At 37.2% G+C, this 22,428-nt stretch overlaps 1 protein-coding gene across 1 annotated transcript in view; it reads right to left on the bottom strand.

The window, feature by feature from the left end:
• Positions 1 to 2,272: 2,272 nt before the first annotated feature.
• Positions 2,273 to 22,428, bottom strand: part of SLC6A5 (solute carrier family 6 member 5) — a 65,307-nt gene continuing 45,151 nt past the window's right edge. Inside the window, exons 14-16 of the mRNA XM_088145834.1 lie at positions 7,912 to 8,012; positions 3,592 to 3,759; positions 2,273 to 2,428 (exon numbers count right to left, since the gene is read on the bottom strand). Of these exons, the coding sequence (XP_088001960.1) occupies positions 2,273 to 2,428; positions 3,592 to 3,759; positions 7,912 to 8,012 (425 nt within the window). The remainder of the gene's footprint in view (positions 2,429 to 3,591; positions 3,760 to 7,911; positions 8,013 to 22,428) is intronic.

Here is a 22,428-nt window from a genome sequence, read left to right as displayed (position 1 = left end):
GACAAAGCTCTCATTTCAAACTACTCAATAGATTAAAATTATTTTAAAATCAATACTTGTACAGCACTGTGTATACTGTAGGAAAATTCTATGGGCTATATTGTGTGCAGAAATGCAATGCAGAGTTATCTATGGAAGGAGTGCCATTAAGCTAAATTCTTGCTCTTTCTTAAATGAGATCGTCCCTCTACCACTGCAACTTGTACTGGTGGGTTATGATCTGAATTTGGAATGATCCATGGTAGGAGTAGATGAATGAAAATAAGGTATGCACACCTCAAAAGAGTTGTTTTGAGGAAGAATGTGTCTTTGTGAAGTTATGTAGTATATATCGTCATAACAACAACAACTATTACTACTACTACATTTATATAGACTGGGGTCAGGGTTGAGCTATTTCCCTCACCCTGTTGGCTGAAAGAGAAGAATACATCAAAAGGCTGTATAAATAACTTTGTAAGAAAAGAGCAGGGGCTAATCACACCGCTGAATTACAGAGCTAAATGCTAGTAACTGTTTTGTATGTGGAAGCCAAGATATACATACTGCTATAACAATAGAAAGTTAGGCACAAATTATATGATGGCTTCTTCAGAAGTAAAAGTTATAACTCAAAAAGTGAAGAAAGGAACAGAAACCAATCTGGGACAATCTTGACATTAGGACTTCTTCAGTTTGCCAAGAAAATCAAGATACAAAAAATACTCAGAAGTGAAGCATTTTTTAGGAAGAAAAGGATGGGGAATGCTGAATGCTTGAAATTAATTAATTAGTGCAGGGGTGCCCATCTGCCTCAGCTTGATATTCTTTTTTATCAGAGTTCAGAAGAGAGATACAGCTTTGTCTTGCATGATGCAACTCAGTATTTTTTTTCTTTTCTTTTTCTTTTTTTTACTATATACATCTTTTTAAAAATCCTGAAAGGCTCATTAATCTTTCTCCAAATCTATGCCAAGCATCATACTATATTAGTGCATTATATTAAAAGGCTGTCTCCTTGCATGTTTTAAAAAGCAGCTCAGCGACAGCGACAGTAACTTGCAGCCACTGAATGGAAGACATATTGGCAGAATCAGTGGGCCACATTCAACTCCTAGGGCACAATATTGAAGGACTCAGTTCAAACTCAAGTGAAGCCCTTCTGCATTTATATAGCGAGGTAGGAATCTAGTCTCAGCTGTTGTGTACTGTTCTCAGCTGCATCCTCTTCTTCATTTCATGCACCCACACATACGTGTGACAGGCATAGTGACTTAGAATAAGCTCAGAAAGAGCATTTATTTTGAGCTATAATATTTTAAGTTTCTTCAATAAGCAGATTTTTTACAGTGGGAAACACTGGCCTGAGACACCAAGCTTCAGAACTGGCCAGGCTCAGTGGCAATAGGCCACCGGCCTGACATTTCTACTATTGCCTATAAACAGTTGCCATCACACATATCATTAAAATATAGGAATGATGGTATCTTGGGGAAAACAGGTACAAAAACAGATTTGTCCAGAATGCAGCCCAACTACTTGGTTGTAAGCTTTAGACAGTTTTGCATATACAGCAATCTGGTTAAATGATTCCTAGGCCTAATTTAATGTCCTTTAAAATCAGTAAGCACAGAACTGAAAAGCCCAGTCAGGGAAAGCAGATCGGCTTAACCCATTATCTTTGCTTTGCACTTGCTGGCTTTTGCATATCATAAAAGAAGCAAAAAATACTTTTGTGCTAGGTTGGTTGGTTGTTTTTTTAAGAACCCCAAGAAGAAGACAACCACAGGAGTACAACCTCCATCCAGTTAACCACCCAGTGCTGAACAAAGTTGCCAATCCACTAGTCTGTCAGTAACACTGAAGCAGAGGCAGTGTTCTCTGGGTGTCCATATGGTGTCAGCAATTGCATTATTGTATTCTACCCATGTGGCTGCAACAAACAAACCAAATTATGTAAATTAGCCCTAAGAGCAAAATTGGCCCAGCATTCACAAAACAATTTATCCTGCTGCAACATCTGTTACTGTTCTACAGTGAAGTATTCCTTCCTGGCACCAATGGGTATGAAGAACAAAATCCAGTACTTAAAGTGGTCTATCTAGTTTTTACTGTGAGCATGCAACAATAAATCTTACTTCCTAAAGAACCACTTTCAGAGAAAGAAAGAAAGAAAGAAAGAAAGAAAGAAAGAAAGAAAGAAAGAAAGAAAGAAAGAAAGAAAGAAAGAAAGAAAGAAAGAAAGAAAGAAAGAAAGAAAAGCTGTACAACATAGCCACAAGTAGGAGAATTCCTAGCATTGCATCTCCAATTCAAAATCTTTTGGTGGCAGTTTAAGTCCAAGGGAAGACGTTCCCAGTGGGTCTATCATATTCTGATAACGTTCACCACGATGTTTAGCCAAAAATGGCCCCCAGTCTGGCTGTGGAGAGCAGACCAACTTGAGCCTCTAGAAGGGAGGGGAAAATCAGTTATAAATATAGATAAGGATCAGTTGACATTACTGATGTTAGTCTAGACAACACTATTAAAATATCTGCTGTACAGAGTTTGTTTAGCTCAAGATCAATAAATAAAAACTCCATTTACTTATGCAGCCTTCACCATCATCAATTATCTCTCCATCACAGTCACTAGTGACCAAGCTCAGGCGCCAGTGCAAATGGGCTCATTGTTTAACCAAATTATTTTGATGCAGTAGGTTCCTGCATCAAAATAATATGACTTTCGCTTAGCAAATTTCTCAAAAGTATAGCGATAACCAAGAATGTAACAAACAGCAGGAAGTAAAAAAATATTTTAATTATCATACTACAATTTTATTTCTATCTGCAGGCAGGAAACTGGGGGATATTTCTGCAGAGTTGGAGGCAATGAAAATCATGTTCATCTTGTTACTGAATTCTGTGTTCAAGATATAATTTGGTACATATTATACAGGAAAAAAAAGAAAAAACATATTTATGACAGTATTAAAGGGAACAATTATATGTTTACTACCTATTAAAGGCAATTGAGTCTCCATACCAATTATTTTAATTCTTGCTTAATTACCATTTTGCAACTTACGCCTCCCCAATCAATTGTAATAAACTGAGGAGCTCAGGAAATATTCTGCTGAAAATGAAATATGAACAAATCGTTTCAGATGCAGTCAGGGGAATTTTGCCTTATCTTAAACCTCAGTGGAGGCCTATTCCTCCAATAAAAAAAAATAATAAAGTACTTTTAAGAGTAGAATGCTATTATAAATCAACTCTGGAAGTTGCTGTAGTATCATTCTTATCTTTGTTGGTGGGGTAATGTGAGAAGCCCTAAGCAAAATGCACATACTGTGGTGCTTCCCCATAATTCAGCTATTATAGTATATTCCTCACATTGGAACTATCTGCAGTATGGAATTTTCTGGACATTTCCAAGTATTTCTTAGAGGTATGCTTTGCACTCATCTGATCCCAATGGTCATCCTTCAGATGCTCTTCGCTCATCCTATGGTAACCGTGATCAATAATAACCACACCATAAAACTTTCTAAACATGATTTCTTAAAAGCATGACAGACCAATCCTAGGCTAAATTCTGAAAAAAAGAAAGAGAAGGTATAAGAGTTACCTCGATAAAGTTCCCAGGAGCTAGGTGCATTTTTATCACAAACATAACAGGAATCCAAATAACAGAACAAGCCAACATCAACCATCCTAACACCATTGACCAGCCTGGATAATGATAGGTGCCATAAGTCATTGGCTCCCACTGATAGAAGCTGAAGCAAAGGATGAACTAAAAAAGAAACACATGTGAAAACCATCATATTACAAAAAGAACACACACAATTTCTGTGAAATTATAAACAAACATATGTATAGATATATTAATACATAACAATAAATGACTATATATGATCAGATTTAAGGCTATATTGCATACTATAAACATTATATAACTCAATGGAAATATATATATATATATATATAGAGAGAGAGAGAGAGAGAGAGAGTAATGAAACCAGAATATTATACCTACAGCAAAAAAAAAAAGTCATTATGCAGTCTACTGGCTGTATAGCTTAATGTAATTCTCTTGTTAATCCACTACATTTACAGCACAGTATAAAGAGCAACATACCTGCCTATGTTGGTGCATAATTCAGTACTGTCTGTGAACTGCCTATGTATACAATAATTTAATGGAGATTTATAAAACAGAACATATAAAAGTGACTGGCTTTATTTCAGGTATCATGGATCAATTCACACGGTAAGTTTAATCATTCCAATAGATCAAATATTAGTTTTATAGAATGCTGCAACAAAGAACGTGCAAGGGTTTTTTGTATGCATCTTCAGCAACCTTGTAATATGAAATACATTTAGACATGGAGCATATTTCACTGCTCCATAGCTAAATTGGATCCATCTTTTCCTCCTATGGAACAAGAAGGACAATCCATTTAGATGAGGATTTATGCAGAACGTGGCTGGAAAGTAAGGAGTTAAATGGAGCCACTGCTCCCGCCCATTTCTTTTGCTTAAATCCACAGTCACTCATTGCTGTGTTGAATTAAAAAAGAGCTGAGGGAAAATACAAATAACGGCATGCCAATGTTGCATTGGTAAGGAACTCAAAGAAAAAATGTACAAGCACTTCAGAAGCATTCAGAGGAAAGTGTAAGCTAGGTCCAAAGGTGTTCTGTTTGGGTCCTGAAATATAAATCAGCTGCCCTGTACTATATTGTTACTGCTGAGAAGTAGTACAGCACCCAGTGGCAAATAGCTAGCAGTCTGGGGCATAACAGGCAGGGAATTTGGGCTAGCTGAAGCTATCTGACCCACTTGTACCCATGTCAACTTGCTGCGACAGCAGGGGAGAAAAGAGACAACAGTGTCTGGCACCAGCAGCTAAACTGAATGGCAGAGATACATTTTTGCAGAACTTGGCAGATGACTGCTTATTTTCATTTCCCCCAGAGCTGCCACAGGGCAATCTGTTCCTGCTACCACAGTGCACCTGCTCAGGAATAAAAAATACATATATGTATGCATGAAGAAAAGGAAAGAGTTTGCCTTTCCTAAATGCTTAATTCTCTGAGTTATTTTGTATTTCCTGTAGCATGCCAAATTCTTAGGTTACATGATGTGCTTAGCGCTGTCGTGTGACTTTCTAGAGCGATCCGTGTAGAAATTATTTACTGCTTTCAAGTCAGCCCATTTGAATCTGGACCGTATTGCCGCAGAGGCCTGATAATTTATACAAATGGTGTCGCATTTTTCCAGGAGACCCCATTCCTTAACTAAAGGCATTGCCATGCTGAAACACAAGGCTTTAATCTTCAACCACACTGAGTTTGGGCTTCAGTCACATCTGATGGGATAAAGCAGGTTCTCAACAGCTGAATGATTTCTATATGTGAATGATAGCAATGTCCTTCCAAGTGTTTATTTGTCTTCTGAAGGTATAAAAGAAGAGACATCTTACTGTAAAATTTATGGGATTAGTAATAGGCACAATGAGTCCTGAATCAGAAAATACTCTAGTCTGAGAAGCTTCTTTCCCCAATGCAATGCGATGATAAACTTTCTTGATCTTATTTCTTTCTTACTCTAAATCCTACTGGATTACAGCTGGGCAGGATCACTGGCAGACATGGATTACTCAACTTTCAAATCTCAATTTTTTATCTAGCAATACTTTCAGAGATCTCTGGCCACTTAACCTTTGAAATCCTTAGCACATGTGCAGAGACTAAACATAATTCTGCTTGGAGCAGAAGATAAGCAAAGAATGGATCAGGAAATACCAAGGTCGCCCTGTGATTTTTAAAAAATAGGCAAAGTTTGACAATTTGAGATTCTAGTGGTGATTCAGGCATACAAAAAACCCCTTTTCCTTCTCACTAAATTGTTAGCTGTATTTAGCAGAGATGAGGTATGTGCATATTATGGAAACTCTTACGACAAAAATACAATAGATGTAATTGTGTTCAAAAGTGCATAAATAAATAAATGCATAAAGCTCTCACTGTGCTGACTTTTACACAAAGGATCACAAATCAATGCAAAACCAAGTCAAAATAAAATTAATTTTTAAAAAAATGAGAAATTGAAACAGATAGATTTGCCTTTCCCTGTCGTATTCAAGGTTTGTTTTGTTTTAAGTTGGAGTTCCTGCAACAGAGTGACACCTAGTGGAATTGGAAATTAGCTGCTTGCTTATTTATTTATTTATTTGTTTGTTTGTTTGTTTGTTTGTTTGATTTCTATAGCCGCCTATCTCAACAAGTGACCTAAATTCTCCTGGATATCTAGCTAGCTAGCTAGCTATGCTTTGCATTGGAATACATTAGCTTTGACCTGAAAAGCAAAGCCATGTTTACTAGAACAATTTTTCACAATTACTCAGCTTCAAAAAATGAGCTTGAGTAATGGAGCAACTGTTCTAAAGAGAAATGAACACTTTGCAAGAGAGAGCACCACCCACTCACAAATAGGCATTTCAGAAAAATTGTAATATTACTGCTACACTAAAAACAGCTTTATGCCATTTCTGTTTTAAAAAACATGTAAACATACAGCTTACTTGGAGAACTCCTCCAATCATCTCCCCTAGCACTTTGATACACCTGAATTTTCAACTGTAGCGCTTTCCAAGCATAACAATGGTTTGGAATAGACTGCAACTTCACAGTGGTTATATTTGTGTCTCAACTCTTTCATCCAGTGACATGGGTCTGAGACAACATATGCAGTAATCTTTGGTTTCTTTTGACCATGATGTTACTGAATGAGCCATATGGCTTGGTTCATAGATAATGTTAAGCAATAATGGGTTGATTCACCAAAACCAAATCGCATTATGACTTAGTGTTAAGTGTAAGCCAGGCCACTGCTTTCCATGTACTAAATTTGTACTAATTACTTCTGGGCAATTTGCTTTCATCAGGAGAATTTAGAGCAGAACATCTGAGCAACATTCTGTGCCATCAATACATGCCTGAGGTCAACTGCGCAATCTTAGCTTCCTGTATTCTGTCCAAATGACAATTATATGGAAAAATATCCCCACCCAAATGATTCTGGCATACATATTCTTGCCATATCAATATGTGATCTCACCATTAAGCAGTTCTCACATGGCTATTTTTAAAAAGCCATAAAAGCATCCATTAATTGGAACTGTAATATGAAATATACAAGATTTGCACAATGATGCTAGAGAAAATTACTATAGAGAGCAAATATCCCTACATGTAAGAAATTGGAATGGGAGTGATATTTTCTTTGTGTGTGTGTGTCTGTATGACTGTGTGTGAGTGTATGTATACACACACACACACACACACACACACACTTTAAAGGTTTAATTCATATTTATGCAGATTATAATCTAATTTATCCATGGGGGAGAATTCTGGTTACAGTCGGCTAAAATTTCTTTTGCTTGGATGCCAAAGATAATAATAGAAGCTCTGCAGACACACAGTACTTCATTTCAGCATATTTCAATAGGGCTTGTAATGGAGAGTTGCCTGGCATCTAATTAACCTCCACTAGCATAGTGCTAGACAAGAACTGAATAGATTATTTATGCATATCAAGTATGAGATCATGGAAGCCAAGGATCAACATTAGAAGGAAAAATAACATCCAGTGGAAAATGTTCATGCTGAGTATATTCAGGTGCCTGAAACTTGTATAAATGAAATTCTTATGTTTAAATATATTTTAGAAGCCTGTATTTTAGCTTCATGAATATTGCCTCTATAAAAAGCAATTTAACTTAGTGTATGTTTTGGCCATTAATGGCACTCAATAGAAAAGCAAAAAAGAGCTGCCAAGACCACCCAGAGTTTTTATAATTTGGTGGCATATAAATACTGGAAATAAATAAACAAGACAATCTTCCCCTCTTAACCCCTGCCCCTTGAGTTCTTACTGTTAAAATAGTTGGGGTCACAAAAGCCCAACAGATTCTCCAGAATTTATTTGGCTGGAATCCAATCATCATTTGAATGTCTTCACAAAATCTTTGCAAGCCTGTAAAATAAACACACGTAAGTCCAAATGCAAAAGAGACTGAGCTACAACTAACAAATATCTCTTGTGATCCCCTTTGTGTCTAATTATAGAAACACGCACACCGATTTGTCAGTCTAGCTCTTCAAGACATATATTAACCATATGGATAATATGGATTTCTCATATGGGAAACCATACTACCGTATTTTTCCGACTATAAGACGATACTTTTTTCTAAAATCCTTACCCTAAAAACTGAAGGGCGTCTTATTCAAGGAAGTCAGCCGAGAATCACGCAGTTCCAAACTGCCCATACTTTGTTTCTGCAGAGAGGCTTCCTCCTATTGCTAGCCTCCAATCACAAGTGAAATAGCTTATCTCCCAAACAGACTTCCTCCAATCACGAGCCTGATGTAACTGACGTCAGCTGATGCTGAACAAACCAATTAGAGGAAGGCTGTTTGCAGAGGCAAGCTATCTGCAGTTTCACTCGTGCTTGAATGTAATCAGTTAAGCAAAAGAGCCTGGAAATAGAGCTGCAGAGAGACGGTTTGGACTTCCTCCCACCGAGTGTATCAGGTCAATGTTAACTAATTACTAAATAAAAATGTGTTCTGCACTATCTTTAAAATATTGATTTTTTAATTTTGGGCTGGAAAAGTGGGGGTTGTCTTGTACATGGGGGCGTCTTATTGTCGGAAAAATACAGTAATAAGTGAATTATGAAGTAACATTTTATATAAACTTTAATATATTGCAATATAAAGAATAAAATGAACACTACTTCACAACTTGTGGTCTCCAACATCATATACTTAGGTTTCTCTTTTTTTTTTTTCCCCTCTGAAGCACTTTTTTTAACTGATGACGATACGTGAAAGTTTAGAATGAACTGAGGCTTCTCAGATTCAGAATTGTGAAAGTGCTTCCTTGAAAGCAAATCTAGCCCATCTTTTGAAAATATGATGCTTTTCTATTGGATTTAGTAAAATCTGAACAATGCTCATAGCTAATATTTCTTTTCATCACCAGTTGCTGTTTTTTAAATATTTTCCCCTTAGATAAACAAGATAAACAAATGGATCTTTCCACGTTTGAATTGGGTTCTGTTATTTTAGATATTTATACACCACAAAACAAAAAGCTGTATGAATTCTAATCCCAAATCAAGAATAATAATTAAAGGGGGATTTAAAGATACTTTGGATATAAAGCTTTGGATTCTCCGGTAAGGAAAAGAAGTCAAGGCCTGAAATGACTTTGAAGTTGTTCATCAATAATAAAATATTACTGTAAATGTAACATAAAATACCAGGAACAAATCCAGATAGTTTTCCATTAGCAACAGAATTGTTTCTTTTGATGGCAATAATATAGACAAGGCCATCATTTCCATGTTATTTCAGTCCATTACTTCTTTTGATTACTAGGTCTTTGCAAGACTTTCACATTATCTAGTTTGTTGCACCAGTTTTATGCACATGGCAGGTGCATTTTGTCTTAATGAAAAAGGGACTAATATTGAACTGGCACAGCTTCCTTTTCAGACTTGCAATTCAGCAGCACAGCACCATTTTGCACCAACCAATAATGGTTGGGCTGTGTGACTTTCTTTTCCTTGACTTCCCACTGCCATTCTTCTCACCTGTTTATCACTAAGCAAGCTTAATAACAAATGTGTTCTAACAGAAACTCACATAGCACTGAATCACTACCACAGACATTAATTATTCACTCCCAAAGTACAAAACGTCCCACCTCAAAAACAAAACGTGTGACTTTTCTTCTGGAGAAAGTGACAGAACAAGGCTGACTCTGCTGCTCTAAATATGTTTCAGATGTATAGGTTTACTCCAGCATGAGATCTCAGCCTTTCAAGCTATACACCACCTTCTGTTACCACAGTAGCAATCCACCTCCTTCCATCACAGTAGGTGGAAAGTTTAAAATGTAAAGGAAGATGCACCACCACAATAAAGAAAGAAAGAAAGTAGGGGTGTGTGTGTTTATACACACACATACATATTTCTTATCGCCCAAATAATGCAGTAACAAAAAATAAAGGATCCCCCTCCCAGCATTAATGTTCTTCATTCAGTCACAATATCCAAGACATTTTACTCACATCCCTCCTCCCCGAGTCTTAGTACAGTATACCAAAAGCCAAACAGATTCAGAGTACCAAATGCTAATCCTTTCTCTGGTAGTAAAAAGACAACAATAATAAATTAATAAATTAAACATTTCCTTCCTTTTAAGGGTACCAAAAGCTTGCTGTCTAATGAGATTGCTGTATGGATTCTCCCAGATCAAAACTTGAACTAGAAAGTCCACAGGCAGGGATTCAAGGACACAGCTTTTGATAAAATAGGTTTACTATGGATATCAAAAAAGCAATCAGTGTGAAACAACAGGCAACTTCGAACTGTAAAACTAAAGCCATTGTTTTAGCAGACCCAAGGTTCAAACCATATGCCTCATTTTACCACCTGTGTGTTCTAATGAGGGCCCTTTGTTTTGCAACAGCAGGAGTGTCTCAAACCTGTGCACTGTTAGTGGATAAGTTGATTCATTGTTAGCAGATAAGTCTGCTCAGGAACTTTCCTTCTAAACTTGGCTGATCTAAATCTAATACATCTCCCAATTTTCTCATTTCTCCATGGAGAAGTGAGCTTTTCCTCCCAGGCATTAGGAACTGGAAAGGCCTTTGAACCTCCCTGCACTGTCAGTTGCCTTTTGGCTGGAGCTGCTGAAGTCCCTCCCTCTTCCTTCTCCAGTTCAGGGAGGAGGGAGAGAAAATGAGGATTGGAATATACAACACAGTTATATCAGTAACTCTCCCCAGTCCAGAACTCTCTTTCTCAAGGATAGATGAAATGTCTATCTCCTTTTGAAAGCAGGTTATGTGGTGGGAGGTGGGGGGTTGAGTCCAAAGAAATAATAGGTGCCAAAGCCAGAATGCAAGGTCAGGTGGCTTGAGTTTCTGCAGTTATTGCAAAGGGTACTGATATACCTGGAATATATGATTCAAATATTCTAACCTGTCTTAACCATGCCAGGAATCCAAAATACATTCCATTTTGAATTCTTATTCTCACCCCACTGAGGCAGTAAGGTAACAGTGCACAAGGAGCAAGGGGAAGATATTCTAAGACTAGTGTGGACTGGTGAAAAAACAGAAAAAACTTTCACTGTAGCTGAAAGTTGCAAGTGAAAGGTGACCAGGTCAATCTGTGTAAGTACAGGGAATAATAAGCTTGGCATCCAATTTCTTACATAGTTTTATAGAGTGAAGGAATCTGATGGAGAGCTAGACTCATTTCCTGGCAATGTCAATCAGTTCATTTGCAGGTAGTTTACATAACAACAAAGGTATTACAGGATGACACTTATTTTCTCTGCTTTCCCATCAGACTGTAGGCAATGAGAAAACGAAATGTTGAGATTAACGTTTAAGAACAGAAAAAGAACCTTCTAAAAATGGAAAATGAATTGGGAGCCTCTGAGATGATGTGACTGAGCATGCTTTGGTGACAAATGTGGTGATGTAACATTTTAGGTGCAGTCTGGCCAACACAATATAGTGAGGAATAATGACATATCTTAATGTGAATTTGCTCAGTCAGGAAAAAAAGACTCCTTAAAGGATAGAGATTGGAGAGGGAATTGTAGGAAAAACAGTATTCAGGCTTGTGTAATAGAGCTTCAGCCTGCCCTGTGTCCATCTGATATGGCACTATGTGAGCTTGTGAGAAATCTGTTCTAGATTCTTGTGGTCAGTATGGAATTCAATGAGATGGTGCAAATAATGAAAGTTATCTTTCATTGCTACTACCTCCTTATTAAAAACATCATAGTTCCTTTTAGCTAGAAGTTGTCTGGAGTAAAAGCCACAAGAAAGCAAATGTTCTTCTACACCAGAGGCTGCCAATATGCAGCTGTTTGAATAATAACAATCTGTATGGGATCTGTTGCAGCTGTTTGAATAACAACAATCTATATGGGATCTGAATGGGCTACGAAGCAAATTTTGTTTGAAAGAAAAGCCTGTTGAAATTTGGATTACCACTTGAAAGAGTAAAACTGAGTTAAATGCCTCTTGTGCTCTCCAAAATCAGTGATAAAGTGATGACAGAAGTTGGCAAATGACAGAAAACACTACATCCTAGAGGATCTGGGGTGTTGCCAGAACAGAACGGAATCCATTTTGCCAGGATTTATCTGGATGGCCTCAATAAAAACATGGTAGCTCAAATAATCTAAAACATCTAAACAGCTTAGATTTCTTCAGATAAGCATATGAACTGTGTTAATGAAAAAAAGATAGCAGTCTGAACCTCCTCAGTGCAAGTAACCAGATCTTCAGGATAAATTAGCAAGTCATCCAAATATACCATTACATCTTTCTCCAACATGTCATGGAATATAGAATTCATAAATCACATAAACACTGAGGGACTTGAAAGAAGGCCAAAGACAAGTATATTTGCACTTTCCATAATTAAAAATTTATGTCCCTCCTTCATGTGAATCTGGCCGTAGGTTCTCCTGAGCTCTAAACAGGTTTAAATTGTGCATCTTTTTGTAATAGTTCTAAAAGGCTGGAAACAAGTAGTAACCTGATGGTTGCAATGTTTAGAAGTTGGTAATCATGAAGAACCACATTTCTGACAAAAAGAATATAGGGGTATTCATGAGGGAAGAGTGAACAAATAAACCCGTTCTGAAAATTAACACCAAGAAATAATTTTAGGCAGGCTACTTCAGTCTCAGGTAAGAGATAGTGTCATTTAGTAGGAATCTGTACTCTAGAAACAAGGTACACTCACAAAATTGGGAGGGGGGGGAGAGCCAAGGTCTGTACCTGCTTCCTGCATGGATTGTAAACTGAATGGAACAATGAAATGCTTTGGAATTCTAGGGACATATTTAAATAATCATGACATCATCTTTCATACTTGCATCATTGGAAGTTAAGAAGTATGAGAGAGGTCATATTATTTTAAAGTCCAAAAAACGCTCATGTAAAATTATTCTAGTTCTCTTTCCTAACAGCCTGGATGGTTGTGAGTACAGTAAATCCTCAGTTTAACAAACCTGTTTGGTGGAACTTGGGTACAATACACAAATTTTTGTTCAGATTTTGCCCATATGTAATGGACAATGTCTGCTAATTAATAAATGAAAGAATTTGTTGATTAAATCAAGGTTTTGCTGCAAATGAGGCATTTACAGCAGTTACATAATTATGCAAATAATTGGGTAGTTGAATTATTTCCAGCTAAATCTATATCTACTAAAATTCTCATTGTGTTTATCTGTCTGTTTGTACCCTCAAGTTAGCCCAAATGGTGCATTTTACCACAATTTTTGAATCAAGGTATCTAAAATCCACTAACTTAAAGAATGTTTAAAAAAATCCAGGACCCATTACTCCTGTGGAATTGAAATTTCCACAATGTTCAGACCAGTTTTATTTGCAAAGTTGTGGCTGTTGCAGCATCCCTGTGGTCACGTAATCATGATTTCAGATGTTCCCTGCCAGCTTCCCACAAGCAAAGTCAATGGGGAAGTCGGCAAGAAGTCATTAGTTACTCCTGCTCCCACTGCTTTTTTGCCTGCCCATGGTATTATAGGTTGCAATCCTATAGTCTTAACAAAGAATTTGATGGGGCTTGGTGCTGTCATATATATGACTGAATTGACAGTTTTTTGTGGAACTCCCTTTAGTGACTGTCATAAAGACATATGACCTGGTAGAGAAAAGGAAATCTCTGGAACAGACAAAAATACCATTTCTGCATGTATATATGACAAGTAATTTCCATTTCCAGTATTAGATTTTTTAGGACCATTTGAGGTCTAAAGGTTTCAATGTCCATCCTCATTTCTATAATATGATATAATAGATTCATCTGCTTTGCTTTACATGGGACTGCCCTTGAAGACCACCCAGAAACTAACCAATACAATATGCAGCAACCCATGTGCTTTTGGGGCAATCTCTCACCTAACTTCTCTGCTGTGGGAGCTGCCCTGGCTACTGGCCTTTTTCGAATGCAATTCAAGGTTATGACCTATGAAGCCTTATATGCCTCTGAACCTGGGTATCTACAAGACCACCTATCCCTAATAGATTCTGCCAGCCCAATCCAAGTAAACAGAGATTGCTTGTGAAGGTCCCCAGCTACCAAGAAGTACAGTGGGGGAGGGAGGAGAAAGCAGGCATTTTCCATGGGAGCTCCCTTCTACTGAAATAGCTTGCTTCCAAGAATCTTGTAAAAACTTGATAGTTCTGTAAGGCGGCTCTTTGGAGCTCATTGATAGGAGCTATCAGAACCAGAAGTTCTGATAACTGTATTTATTTTAAATTATTGTATTATCTTCTTCTTGTTTTGCACCTTGTCACCATTGCTCCTATGCAACACTACAGTCTTTTACGTTTGAAACAATTTAAACATATTACAAATGAATAAAAATATTAAATGTTGATGAGCTATTTCCAGATAGTCATTTTTCGGGGGGTATTCTTCATATGGTGATGGACCACCTGCTTACAATTCCCACAATGAGATTATAAAGCCGATTATAAGCTCTCAGAGTAAGGAAACAAATCTGCTTCTATTGATGGAGATGGAGGAATAAGATAAGTTTAAGGAATTGTGTGAAGGGATTTTTGCTTGTTTGTTTGTGGGGGGGACAGTAGCATCTTTCACTTCTGGATAACCGCACTGTAAAATGGCCTGAGCATTCCAAATGCAATGGTCCTGAATAGAACTATAAAACAGAAACAGTAGTTAACAAAATTTGCAATTCTATATTTTTTCTTCTTTGGCTATTCCAATTATACTACAGTTCCTGAATATTCGTGATGCTCTCAATGATGTCTAAAATAAATCTAGTTTTGATTATCCTCTCAGGAAATAGGAGGGGGAGTAGAGTAAGCTAAATCAATTTACTTTAAAGCTAAAACCCAGTTTTCTCCAATATTAATATTACAGGGACCTTAAAGAACTGAAAGTGCTCAATCGATTCATTTTTCATGTATACATTATAAATGAAAATGTATATATGTATACATTATATATATATATATATATATATATATATATATATTATATATAATATGAAATCATATCATGTTTTTTGAAGTATTATAACACGGAATTAATTAGATGATCTTTCAAAAGAAAAACTGATTTCTTCCCCTTCCCTCCTGACTTTTCTAATTTAAAAAATCTCAATGAGCAGAACATGTAACAAACACTGAAGACAAATTTATTTCATCATAAAAGCCCTTGCCAGATACAATAGCAACCTGCCTATTATTTGTTTTAAGTACTCAGAGAAAGGTGTTACCTAAACATTAAACAAGTTAATTCTCTAAGTTAAAACCTACAGCATATCAAGTTGAAAGAAGTATTTGAAAAAAAAGAGTACCAAAAAAAACCAAAAAACAAAAAACAAGTGGGAATGAAGGTGTAAATGGCATCTGCCAAGATCCAGGATACTCTTACAAGGGGTTAGTCTGGAGTATATCATTTCAGAATCTTGTTAAGGTGCTATTGAAAAAAGAACAAACCAGTGTAAAATCAAATTTGCTCAACTGAACAATGTGGAAAGTAAAAGAAAAACCTTTGTACATAGGGCCTTGTTATAGCAATACTTTCAACACTGACTGAGAACTTACTGGAATGGAAGTGCAGTATTATTGTCGTTATTATTACTGCTACTATTCTTATTTTAATTTCTATGCAACGCTGTTTTGAGAGTTGTCCTCTTGAAGGAATAGGTGGAGCTGGTGTAAAGTGCTCCTGGATCCAAAGGCACTCTCAGATGGCATCATTTTGGGGGAATGTAGCAGAAGACTTCATCTCATATCTCATCTTTCAGGTCATGAGCCCTACAATGACTACCTCCATGTTATTTGGATTGAGTTTCAATGTACTATCTCTCATGCAGCTCATTATTGCATGTGAACAGACATTTAGGGAGATAAGGCCAAAAGCAGTGATGTGGAAAAAGAGATTTGGGTGTTAGCAGTATATTGATAACACTTTACACCAGACTGTGTATCAGGATAGTTGCTATCTTACCCTTCTTCACCATCATTTTGCTTACTGCTATTGTTATCAGCTTAAACATTACATATTATTGTGGCTGTCAGAAAAATGACTGATGTTTCAGAGAAGTGACAGAGGTTTTAAAAAATGACTGCAACTTGTGATGCAGTCATTCTTCCCAATTTCACCTTCAGTTAAAGTGAAGTTGCAGTTCACTTTATTCTAGAAACCAACATAATCTCTTAGAATGAGGATGAACAAAAGAAGTATATGGGTACATTCAGTGAAGGGGGCTTCACTCAAATCCCTTTCAATCCCTTAAAAACGATTAAAAAGATGAAGATTGATGTTATGTAACTTGGTTTTTGTGAGTTTGATATTGCTTATGAATTTTTACATAATTATTTAAATTTGCTTATACTATATTCTCTGTTGATTTTTTTCCATGTTGAATTACTACATTTTTATTTTTATCCTTACATTTTGCTTGCCACCTTGGGTGGACTTGTTCCAGAAACTTTGTTTTATAAATCAGCAAATCAATCAGTTGTTAAGAACAACAATTATGAAGGGATAACAAGAGCCAATGTGATCAGAACAACTGACATTTCATTTGCTATCATTTATGCTTCTGTTAAGAATAACCCTACTCTGTCAGATAGAATTTGTTGTACTGCTGCCACTCTGTGGTCGAAACCAGAATAGCATAAAAAGTTTCATTAGTTATGGAGAATGACTCAAACACATTTTCTTGCAAGTAATATACATATATATATATAAAATATACAAGTAAGATACATACATGAAACATATAGCTTCACCTGTTTAATGCTCTGCTTTCTATTAAACTGTAAACATATTTTATTGTAATATACTTTTTAATCATTGTTGTATAATTTTTTTCATGAACCAAACTGAAAAAACTAGCAGCAAGATCTACTGTTTTCAGCCATATGGGGCTTCCCAGAAGCAAATGGGTGAATACTAAAGAACTAAATAGGATAGCCTTCAGATATGTTGAACTTCAAGTTCCATAATTTCTGGCCAGCACAGTTCTAGCTGGCTAGAAATTAAAAGCATTGTAATCCAAAATACCCAAAGGACTTTATGTTAGGAAAGATTATACCTTGATCAAAGACACCAATCTCATTATGTTTCCAAGTAGAATAAAATGGGATACCATTAAAAATGAAAAATAGTTAATAATTTTGTTATAATATTTGAATTAATATTTTTTATCCTGCTTTTCATCGAGGAATTTAAGGTAGCGAACCTAACTCATTCTGCTCCCAATTTTTCTCCACAACCCAATGGGCAGAGCTGGCCCAGCATCTCCCAGCAACCATCCAATAGCTGAACTTAAGACTGAATCTGAATCTCCCAAGTCCTAGTCTAACACCAAAACCACTGTACCAGAATGGCTGAGTGATTCTGATCACTATGGAAGACACAGCATATGTTTCTCTGCATTAGATCCTATAATGACTTGGACTGTCAATCAAGAGACCATGTCCAGAACCCAAGTGTTATTTAATCCCAAACTTCCTACAGTCCTAATTAAGAAACTTTGGTCAGTTCACAGATTCACAAGGCCTTCTGTATACTCAGAAAAAATCCTATAAGATGTAGCGTTAAAACCGGTAAAACTAATGACAGTCAGGAAAGGCAATGGCACACGGACCTGCTGGCATGGAGGATCTTGCCAGTCTAGAGTTGATCAGCTGATTCACTTGCAGGAATAACACAGAATGGTAGTAATGTTCCAGACAATGCATTAACTTTAATAGTAATATGTCTGAAAATAGTTCAACTTACACATTTAAACTTAAATATTTATAAGATCAAAGTAGCCCAAATGTGCTCAGACATGAAAATCTAAAATTAGGATATCTAAAGGCTAGTTCTGTGACATAGGCATAATTATACCAATATATGAAAATACATTTAAATGTAATGATAGCAGTTCTAGACAAGTCTGCTCAGAAGTAAAGTCTACACATGCAAATTTGGGACAAATTTGACTGCCAATGAGCTGAAAGTCTACCCATATATTCACAGGAATGGGATTGGAAGACAGGAAGGCTAATGAGGAAAGAAATAGGTTCTTTGATGGACTTTCTCACAAAACTTTTGGTTTGCTTTTCCCATCACAGTTTTTGTTAAAGAAAAACAATGGAATACTAATATCTTCACAAATGTCAGCACATTTAATTTGAGAAGAGCTTATAGTCACATATGTGAGGGTGTGTGTATGTGTGTGTGTGTGTGTGTGTGATTTATTAAACAATGAAAATTTTATAATAAAAACTGTGCTTCTTACTTTATCTATGACCTCCTGCTGCTCAGATACTTGCTGGAGCAGGTGGTTTCACCATTATTTTATAAAGTTGGTTCCATTCAGAAGACATTATCTCAGAATTGGAAATGTTCAGAGTCTGCATTTCTTACATTGTTTTCCCTCTTCGTTTTCTATCTTGTCCACTCGTGTACATGTCATAATGTAATACATACATAATATATATATGAAACATATTCCACAAATGTGTGGTGTAATTATATGTATTTACACCATACATTTATTGAAGGATCCTTGTCCATAATTCTTTTTAATACATGTGTTAGTTTTAAAGTACTGCATGTTTGTTTTATTGTTTTCCTATAGTAACTCTTCTTTCAGTATATCATATTATTATTACATTGTTGTTGTTGAAACAGATAAAAATAGAAAGGCTCCAATTAATTTATACATGGGAACAGTACCTAAGGATGCAAAAATTAAACAGGCAAAAAGAAAAAAACGTCTCTCTCCCTCTCTCCATCTCTCTCTCTCTCTCTTTCTCTTTTAACATGTGGACCATGTTTGTTTTCCCCTGAGATCTCAAATTAGTTGCCAGCCATTTGATGTAGGCAAGCTCAGGAAACATACTGCAAGGACTACTGGAACTCTGTTGTTGTAAGATATAACAGAATCTTGAAAGCCTGTCAGAGTTTCCCTCTGCCTCCTCTTATACCAAACAGGATCAAAGTGGGGTTATCTTGAGTTACTTTCTCACCCCCTCTTCCTTCCCAGGGTTAATGTGTTGTTTACTTAGTAAATATTTACAGATCTTGCATTTCTTCTTTAAGGTTATCTCCACACTCCTCTACACCAGGGCATAATTAGTTAGGCGTCATCTGTATGCAAATCAGCATTTTTCAACCTGACTTCTTCTAGATAAATGTGTATTATATCTTTTACTATATAATGAGCCAGCATGGTCAAACTGTACTATCCAAGGTAAGCAGGATTTATGTTCAATGCACCTGGAGAATGCTAGAATGAGGAATACTGACAAAGGTTTTAATGAATGAATGAAATCTGTTGTAGTAGAGGTTGTGAATGATAGCAGAACCCCAACAAGAAAGTAAGTTTCAATGTAAACACCAAATAAACAAACTGACAGAAAGAGAAATATAGCTGTAGAAACCTAAGGAAGAGTTTGTGGCTTAGTGGCAGAACACATGCTTTGCACTCAAAAAGCCCTAGTTTTAATCCATGGCATTTCCAAATAGGTTTGGAAAAGGTTCTTGTCTGAAACAGTAGACAGCTGTTCTAGAAATATTGAGTTAGGCAGAACAAAGGTATAACTAAATACTACAGAATAAAAAGATAACTGTAAAGGTGTGATTGAGTCAAACTCAACTCCCTATGATTACATGGACAATATCCATACACCAGTACAGAAGTGGTTTGCAGGATTTTTTTTAAACTTCCCACTCTAATGTGTAGCCCTGGAATTAGCTGGTGTAATCCCTTAAAGGTAGTCCTTGGTTAACTATGGTAATTAGGACCAGAATTTCCATCACTAAGTGATGCAATCATAAAGCATGATATCACGCGACTGCATCGCTTCGCAACAGCAATCCCGGCACTCCCCATTGCCATCGTTAAGCGAGAATCATGGGTCGTTAAGCAAGGACCTCCTTGCAACTTCCTGCTGGCTTCCAACAAGCAAAGTCAGTGGGGAAGCCAGCAGGAAATCGCAAGTCCCAGGCATCTCATAAGTAGGCTGGCAGGCAGGTAAGTGGATGCTGCCAGGTGCAGGAGGGTGCATGATGGGCCAGTGTGGCATGGCACGAGTGCATCAGGGTTTGGGGTTTCTGCCATAGGGTACATGAGGGTGCACAAGGGGCCAGCGTGGTGCAGTGCAAGCGCAGTGGGGCTGGGGGTGGCGGCTGCTGGGTGTGCAAGGAGCTGGCATGGCATGAGCACAGTGGGGCTTGGGGTAGCCACTGTAGGGTGGAGAAGACTTATTTAAGCAACTTGCAACCTTCCCTGACAGCTTCCCCATTGACTTTGCTTGTGGGAAGCCAGCAAGGAAGCTCACAAATGGTGATCATGTGACTGTGGGATGCTTGCAACTGTTATAAGTGCAAGCTGGTTGCCAAGCACCCAGATCGCAATCACATGTCCATGGGGGTGCTGGGATGGCTGGAACTTTGAGGATCGGTCGTAAGTACCACTTGTTCAGCATTGTTATAACTTCAAATGGTCTCTGAACGAGTGATTGTTAGCCAAGGACTATCTGTACAAGTAATAGCAAAGCCTGAATCTTCCACACACAGAACCAGCTAGCCAGGTAGAATTGAAATGTCTCAATGTGTGGATAACACATTGGTGCCAAGAGGAGGCCTTCCTATTTATAAGGTACTGGAGAACATTTTGGGAAAATCCAGATCCATACAGGAGGAATGGGCTCCACTTAAGCCAAAATTTTAAACACCAAACAGCTGGTGTTTAAAATTAAAAAGATGGCAGAGCAGCTATTAAACTGACTCAGAGGCAGGAGGGAGCCAACAGGAGCTTCCCATTTGGCAGCAATCATTGCTTAGGGCAGGAGCTGAAAAGAAGTATGCCTGTTCTAAGGGGGAAGTGATGGAAGTAGGAGAAGATAATGTAGTTGTATGTGATGACTATTCAACAAGGCTGAATGAAACAAGGGAATATGGCTCCAAAAGAATCCAGTGAAGAATGTTGTGTACCAGTGTATGTGCATGAATGCTAAGAGCTTGCAGGCCAAAATAGGTGAATTGGAATACCTGGTCTTAGAAGAGAGTATACATATAGTGGGTGTAACTGAAACCTGGTGGACAAGGGAAAATCACAAGGGATATAGTTATTCCTGGTTGCAAACTCTATAGGAAACACAGGGAAGGGCGTAGTGGAAGAGGTGTGGCCTTGTATATAAAATAGAACTATTGAATCAAATTATCTTGACATCTACCAAGGGGTTGATCATTTGACAGAATCACTCTGGGCAGAAATACCATGTCCTAAAGTAGGTTAATACTGGGGGTATACTATTATCCCCTTAATCAAGATGCTCAAACGGATCTGGAAATGGAGAGGGAAATCAGAGAGGCATCCCAAAAAGGAAATCTTGTAATTATATGCGATGATTATTGGTGAATGTGCATTCAAACCATGACAGGTAAAATTCTCAGATACTATAAATGACTGTTTGCTGGAGCAGTTGGTCGTGGAACCAACAAAGGAGGGGGAGTGCTGGACCTTAAGTAGCGCTCAGGACTTGGTGAGAGAAATATATGTAGTCGAACTAATTTGGAATAATTACTGTAATGCAATAAAACTGAAAATTCAAAGAAGCCATAACCTAGATAGCAAATCCCACACAGTCATATTTGTCTTCAAAAATGGGAACATCTCAAAATTGAGAAGACTAGTGAAAAGAAAACTCAGAGAAAAGATCAAAAGCACCCTCCAGAAAGCATGGCTGTTGTTTAAAACCCCAATAATAGAGGCTCAAGCACAATATATTCCCAAAATTAGGAAAATACCCCCAAAGTCCAAGAGGCCTGCATGATTAACTAACATAGTAAAGGAAGCTATTAGAGCCAAGACAGTATCATTTAGAAAGTGGAAGACCTGTCCTAATGAAGAAAACAGAAAGGAACACAAACTCTGGTTAAAGAAATGCAAAGAGACAGTGAGGGAGGCAAAAAGAAAATTTGAGGAGTGTGTTGCCAAAACCGTGAAGATAGATAATAAAAGATTCTTCAAATACATTAGAAGCAGGAAGCCAACCAGGGAGGCCATTGGTCCCTTGGATGACGAAGGAGTCAAAGGTGTGCTGAGAGGAGAAAAGGAAATTACAAAGAAGTTAAATGAATGCTTTGCTTCTGTCTTCATAACAGAAAAACTGGGGGAGATTCTTGAGCGGAGCTCCTGTTCTCAGGAAGGGAATCAGATGAATTGAGTTATATAATGGTAACAAGAGAAGAAATGCTAGGTTTTATTGACAAACTGAACATCAGCATATCACCAGGCCCTGATGGCATCTACTCACAGGTTATTAAGGAGCTTAAAGCTG

This window comes from Python bivittatus, unplaced genomic scaffold (genome assembly GCF_059951505.1).
Source record: "Python bivittatus isolate LINGU-HERP-01145 unplaced genomic scaffold, Pbiv_v1 ctg000480_np1212, whole genome shotgun sequence".
NCBI lineage: Eukaryota > Metazoa > Chordata > Lepidosauria > Squamata > Pythonidae > Python > Python bivittatus.
The sequence above is the reverse complement of the archived record's forward strand: the minus strand, read 5'-3'. Positions and strand labels throughout refer to the sequence as shown.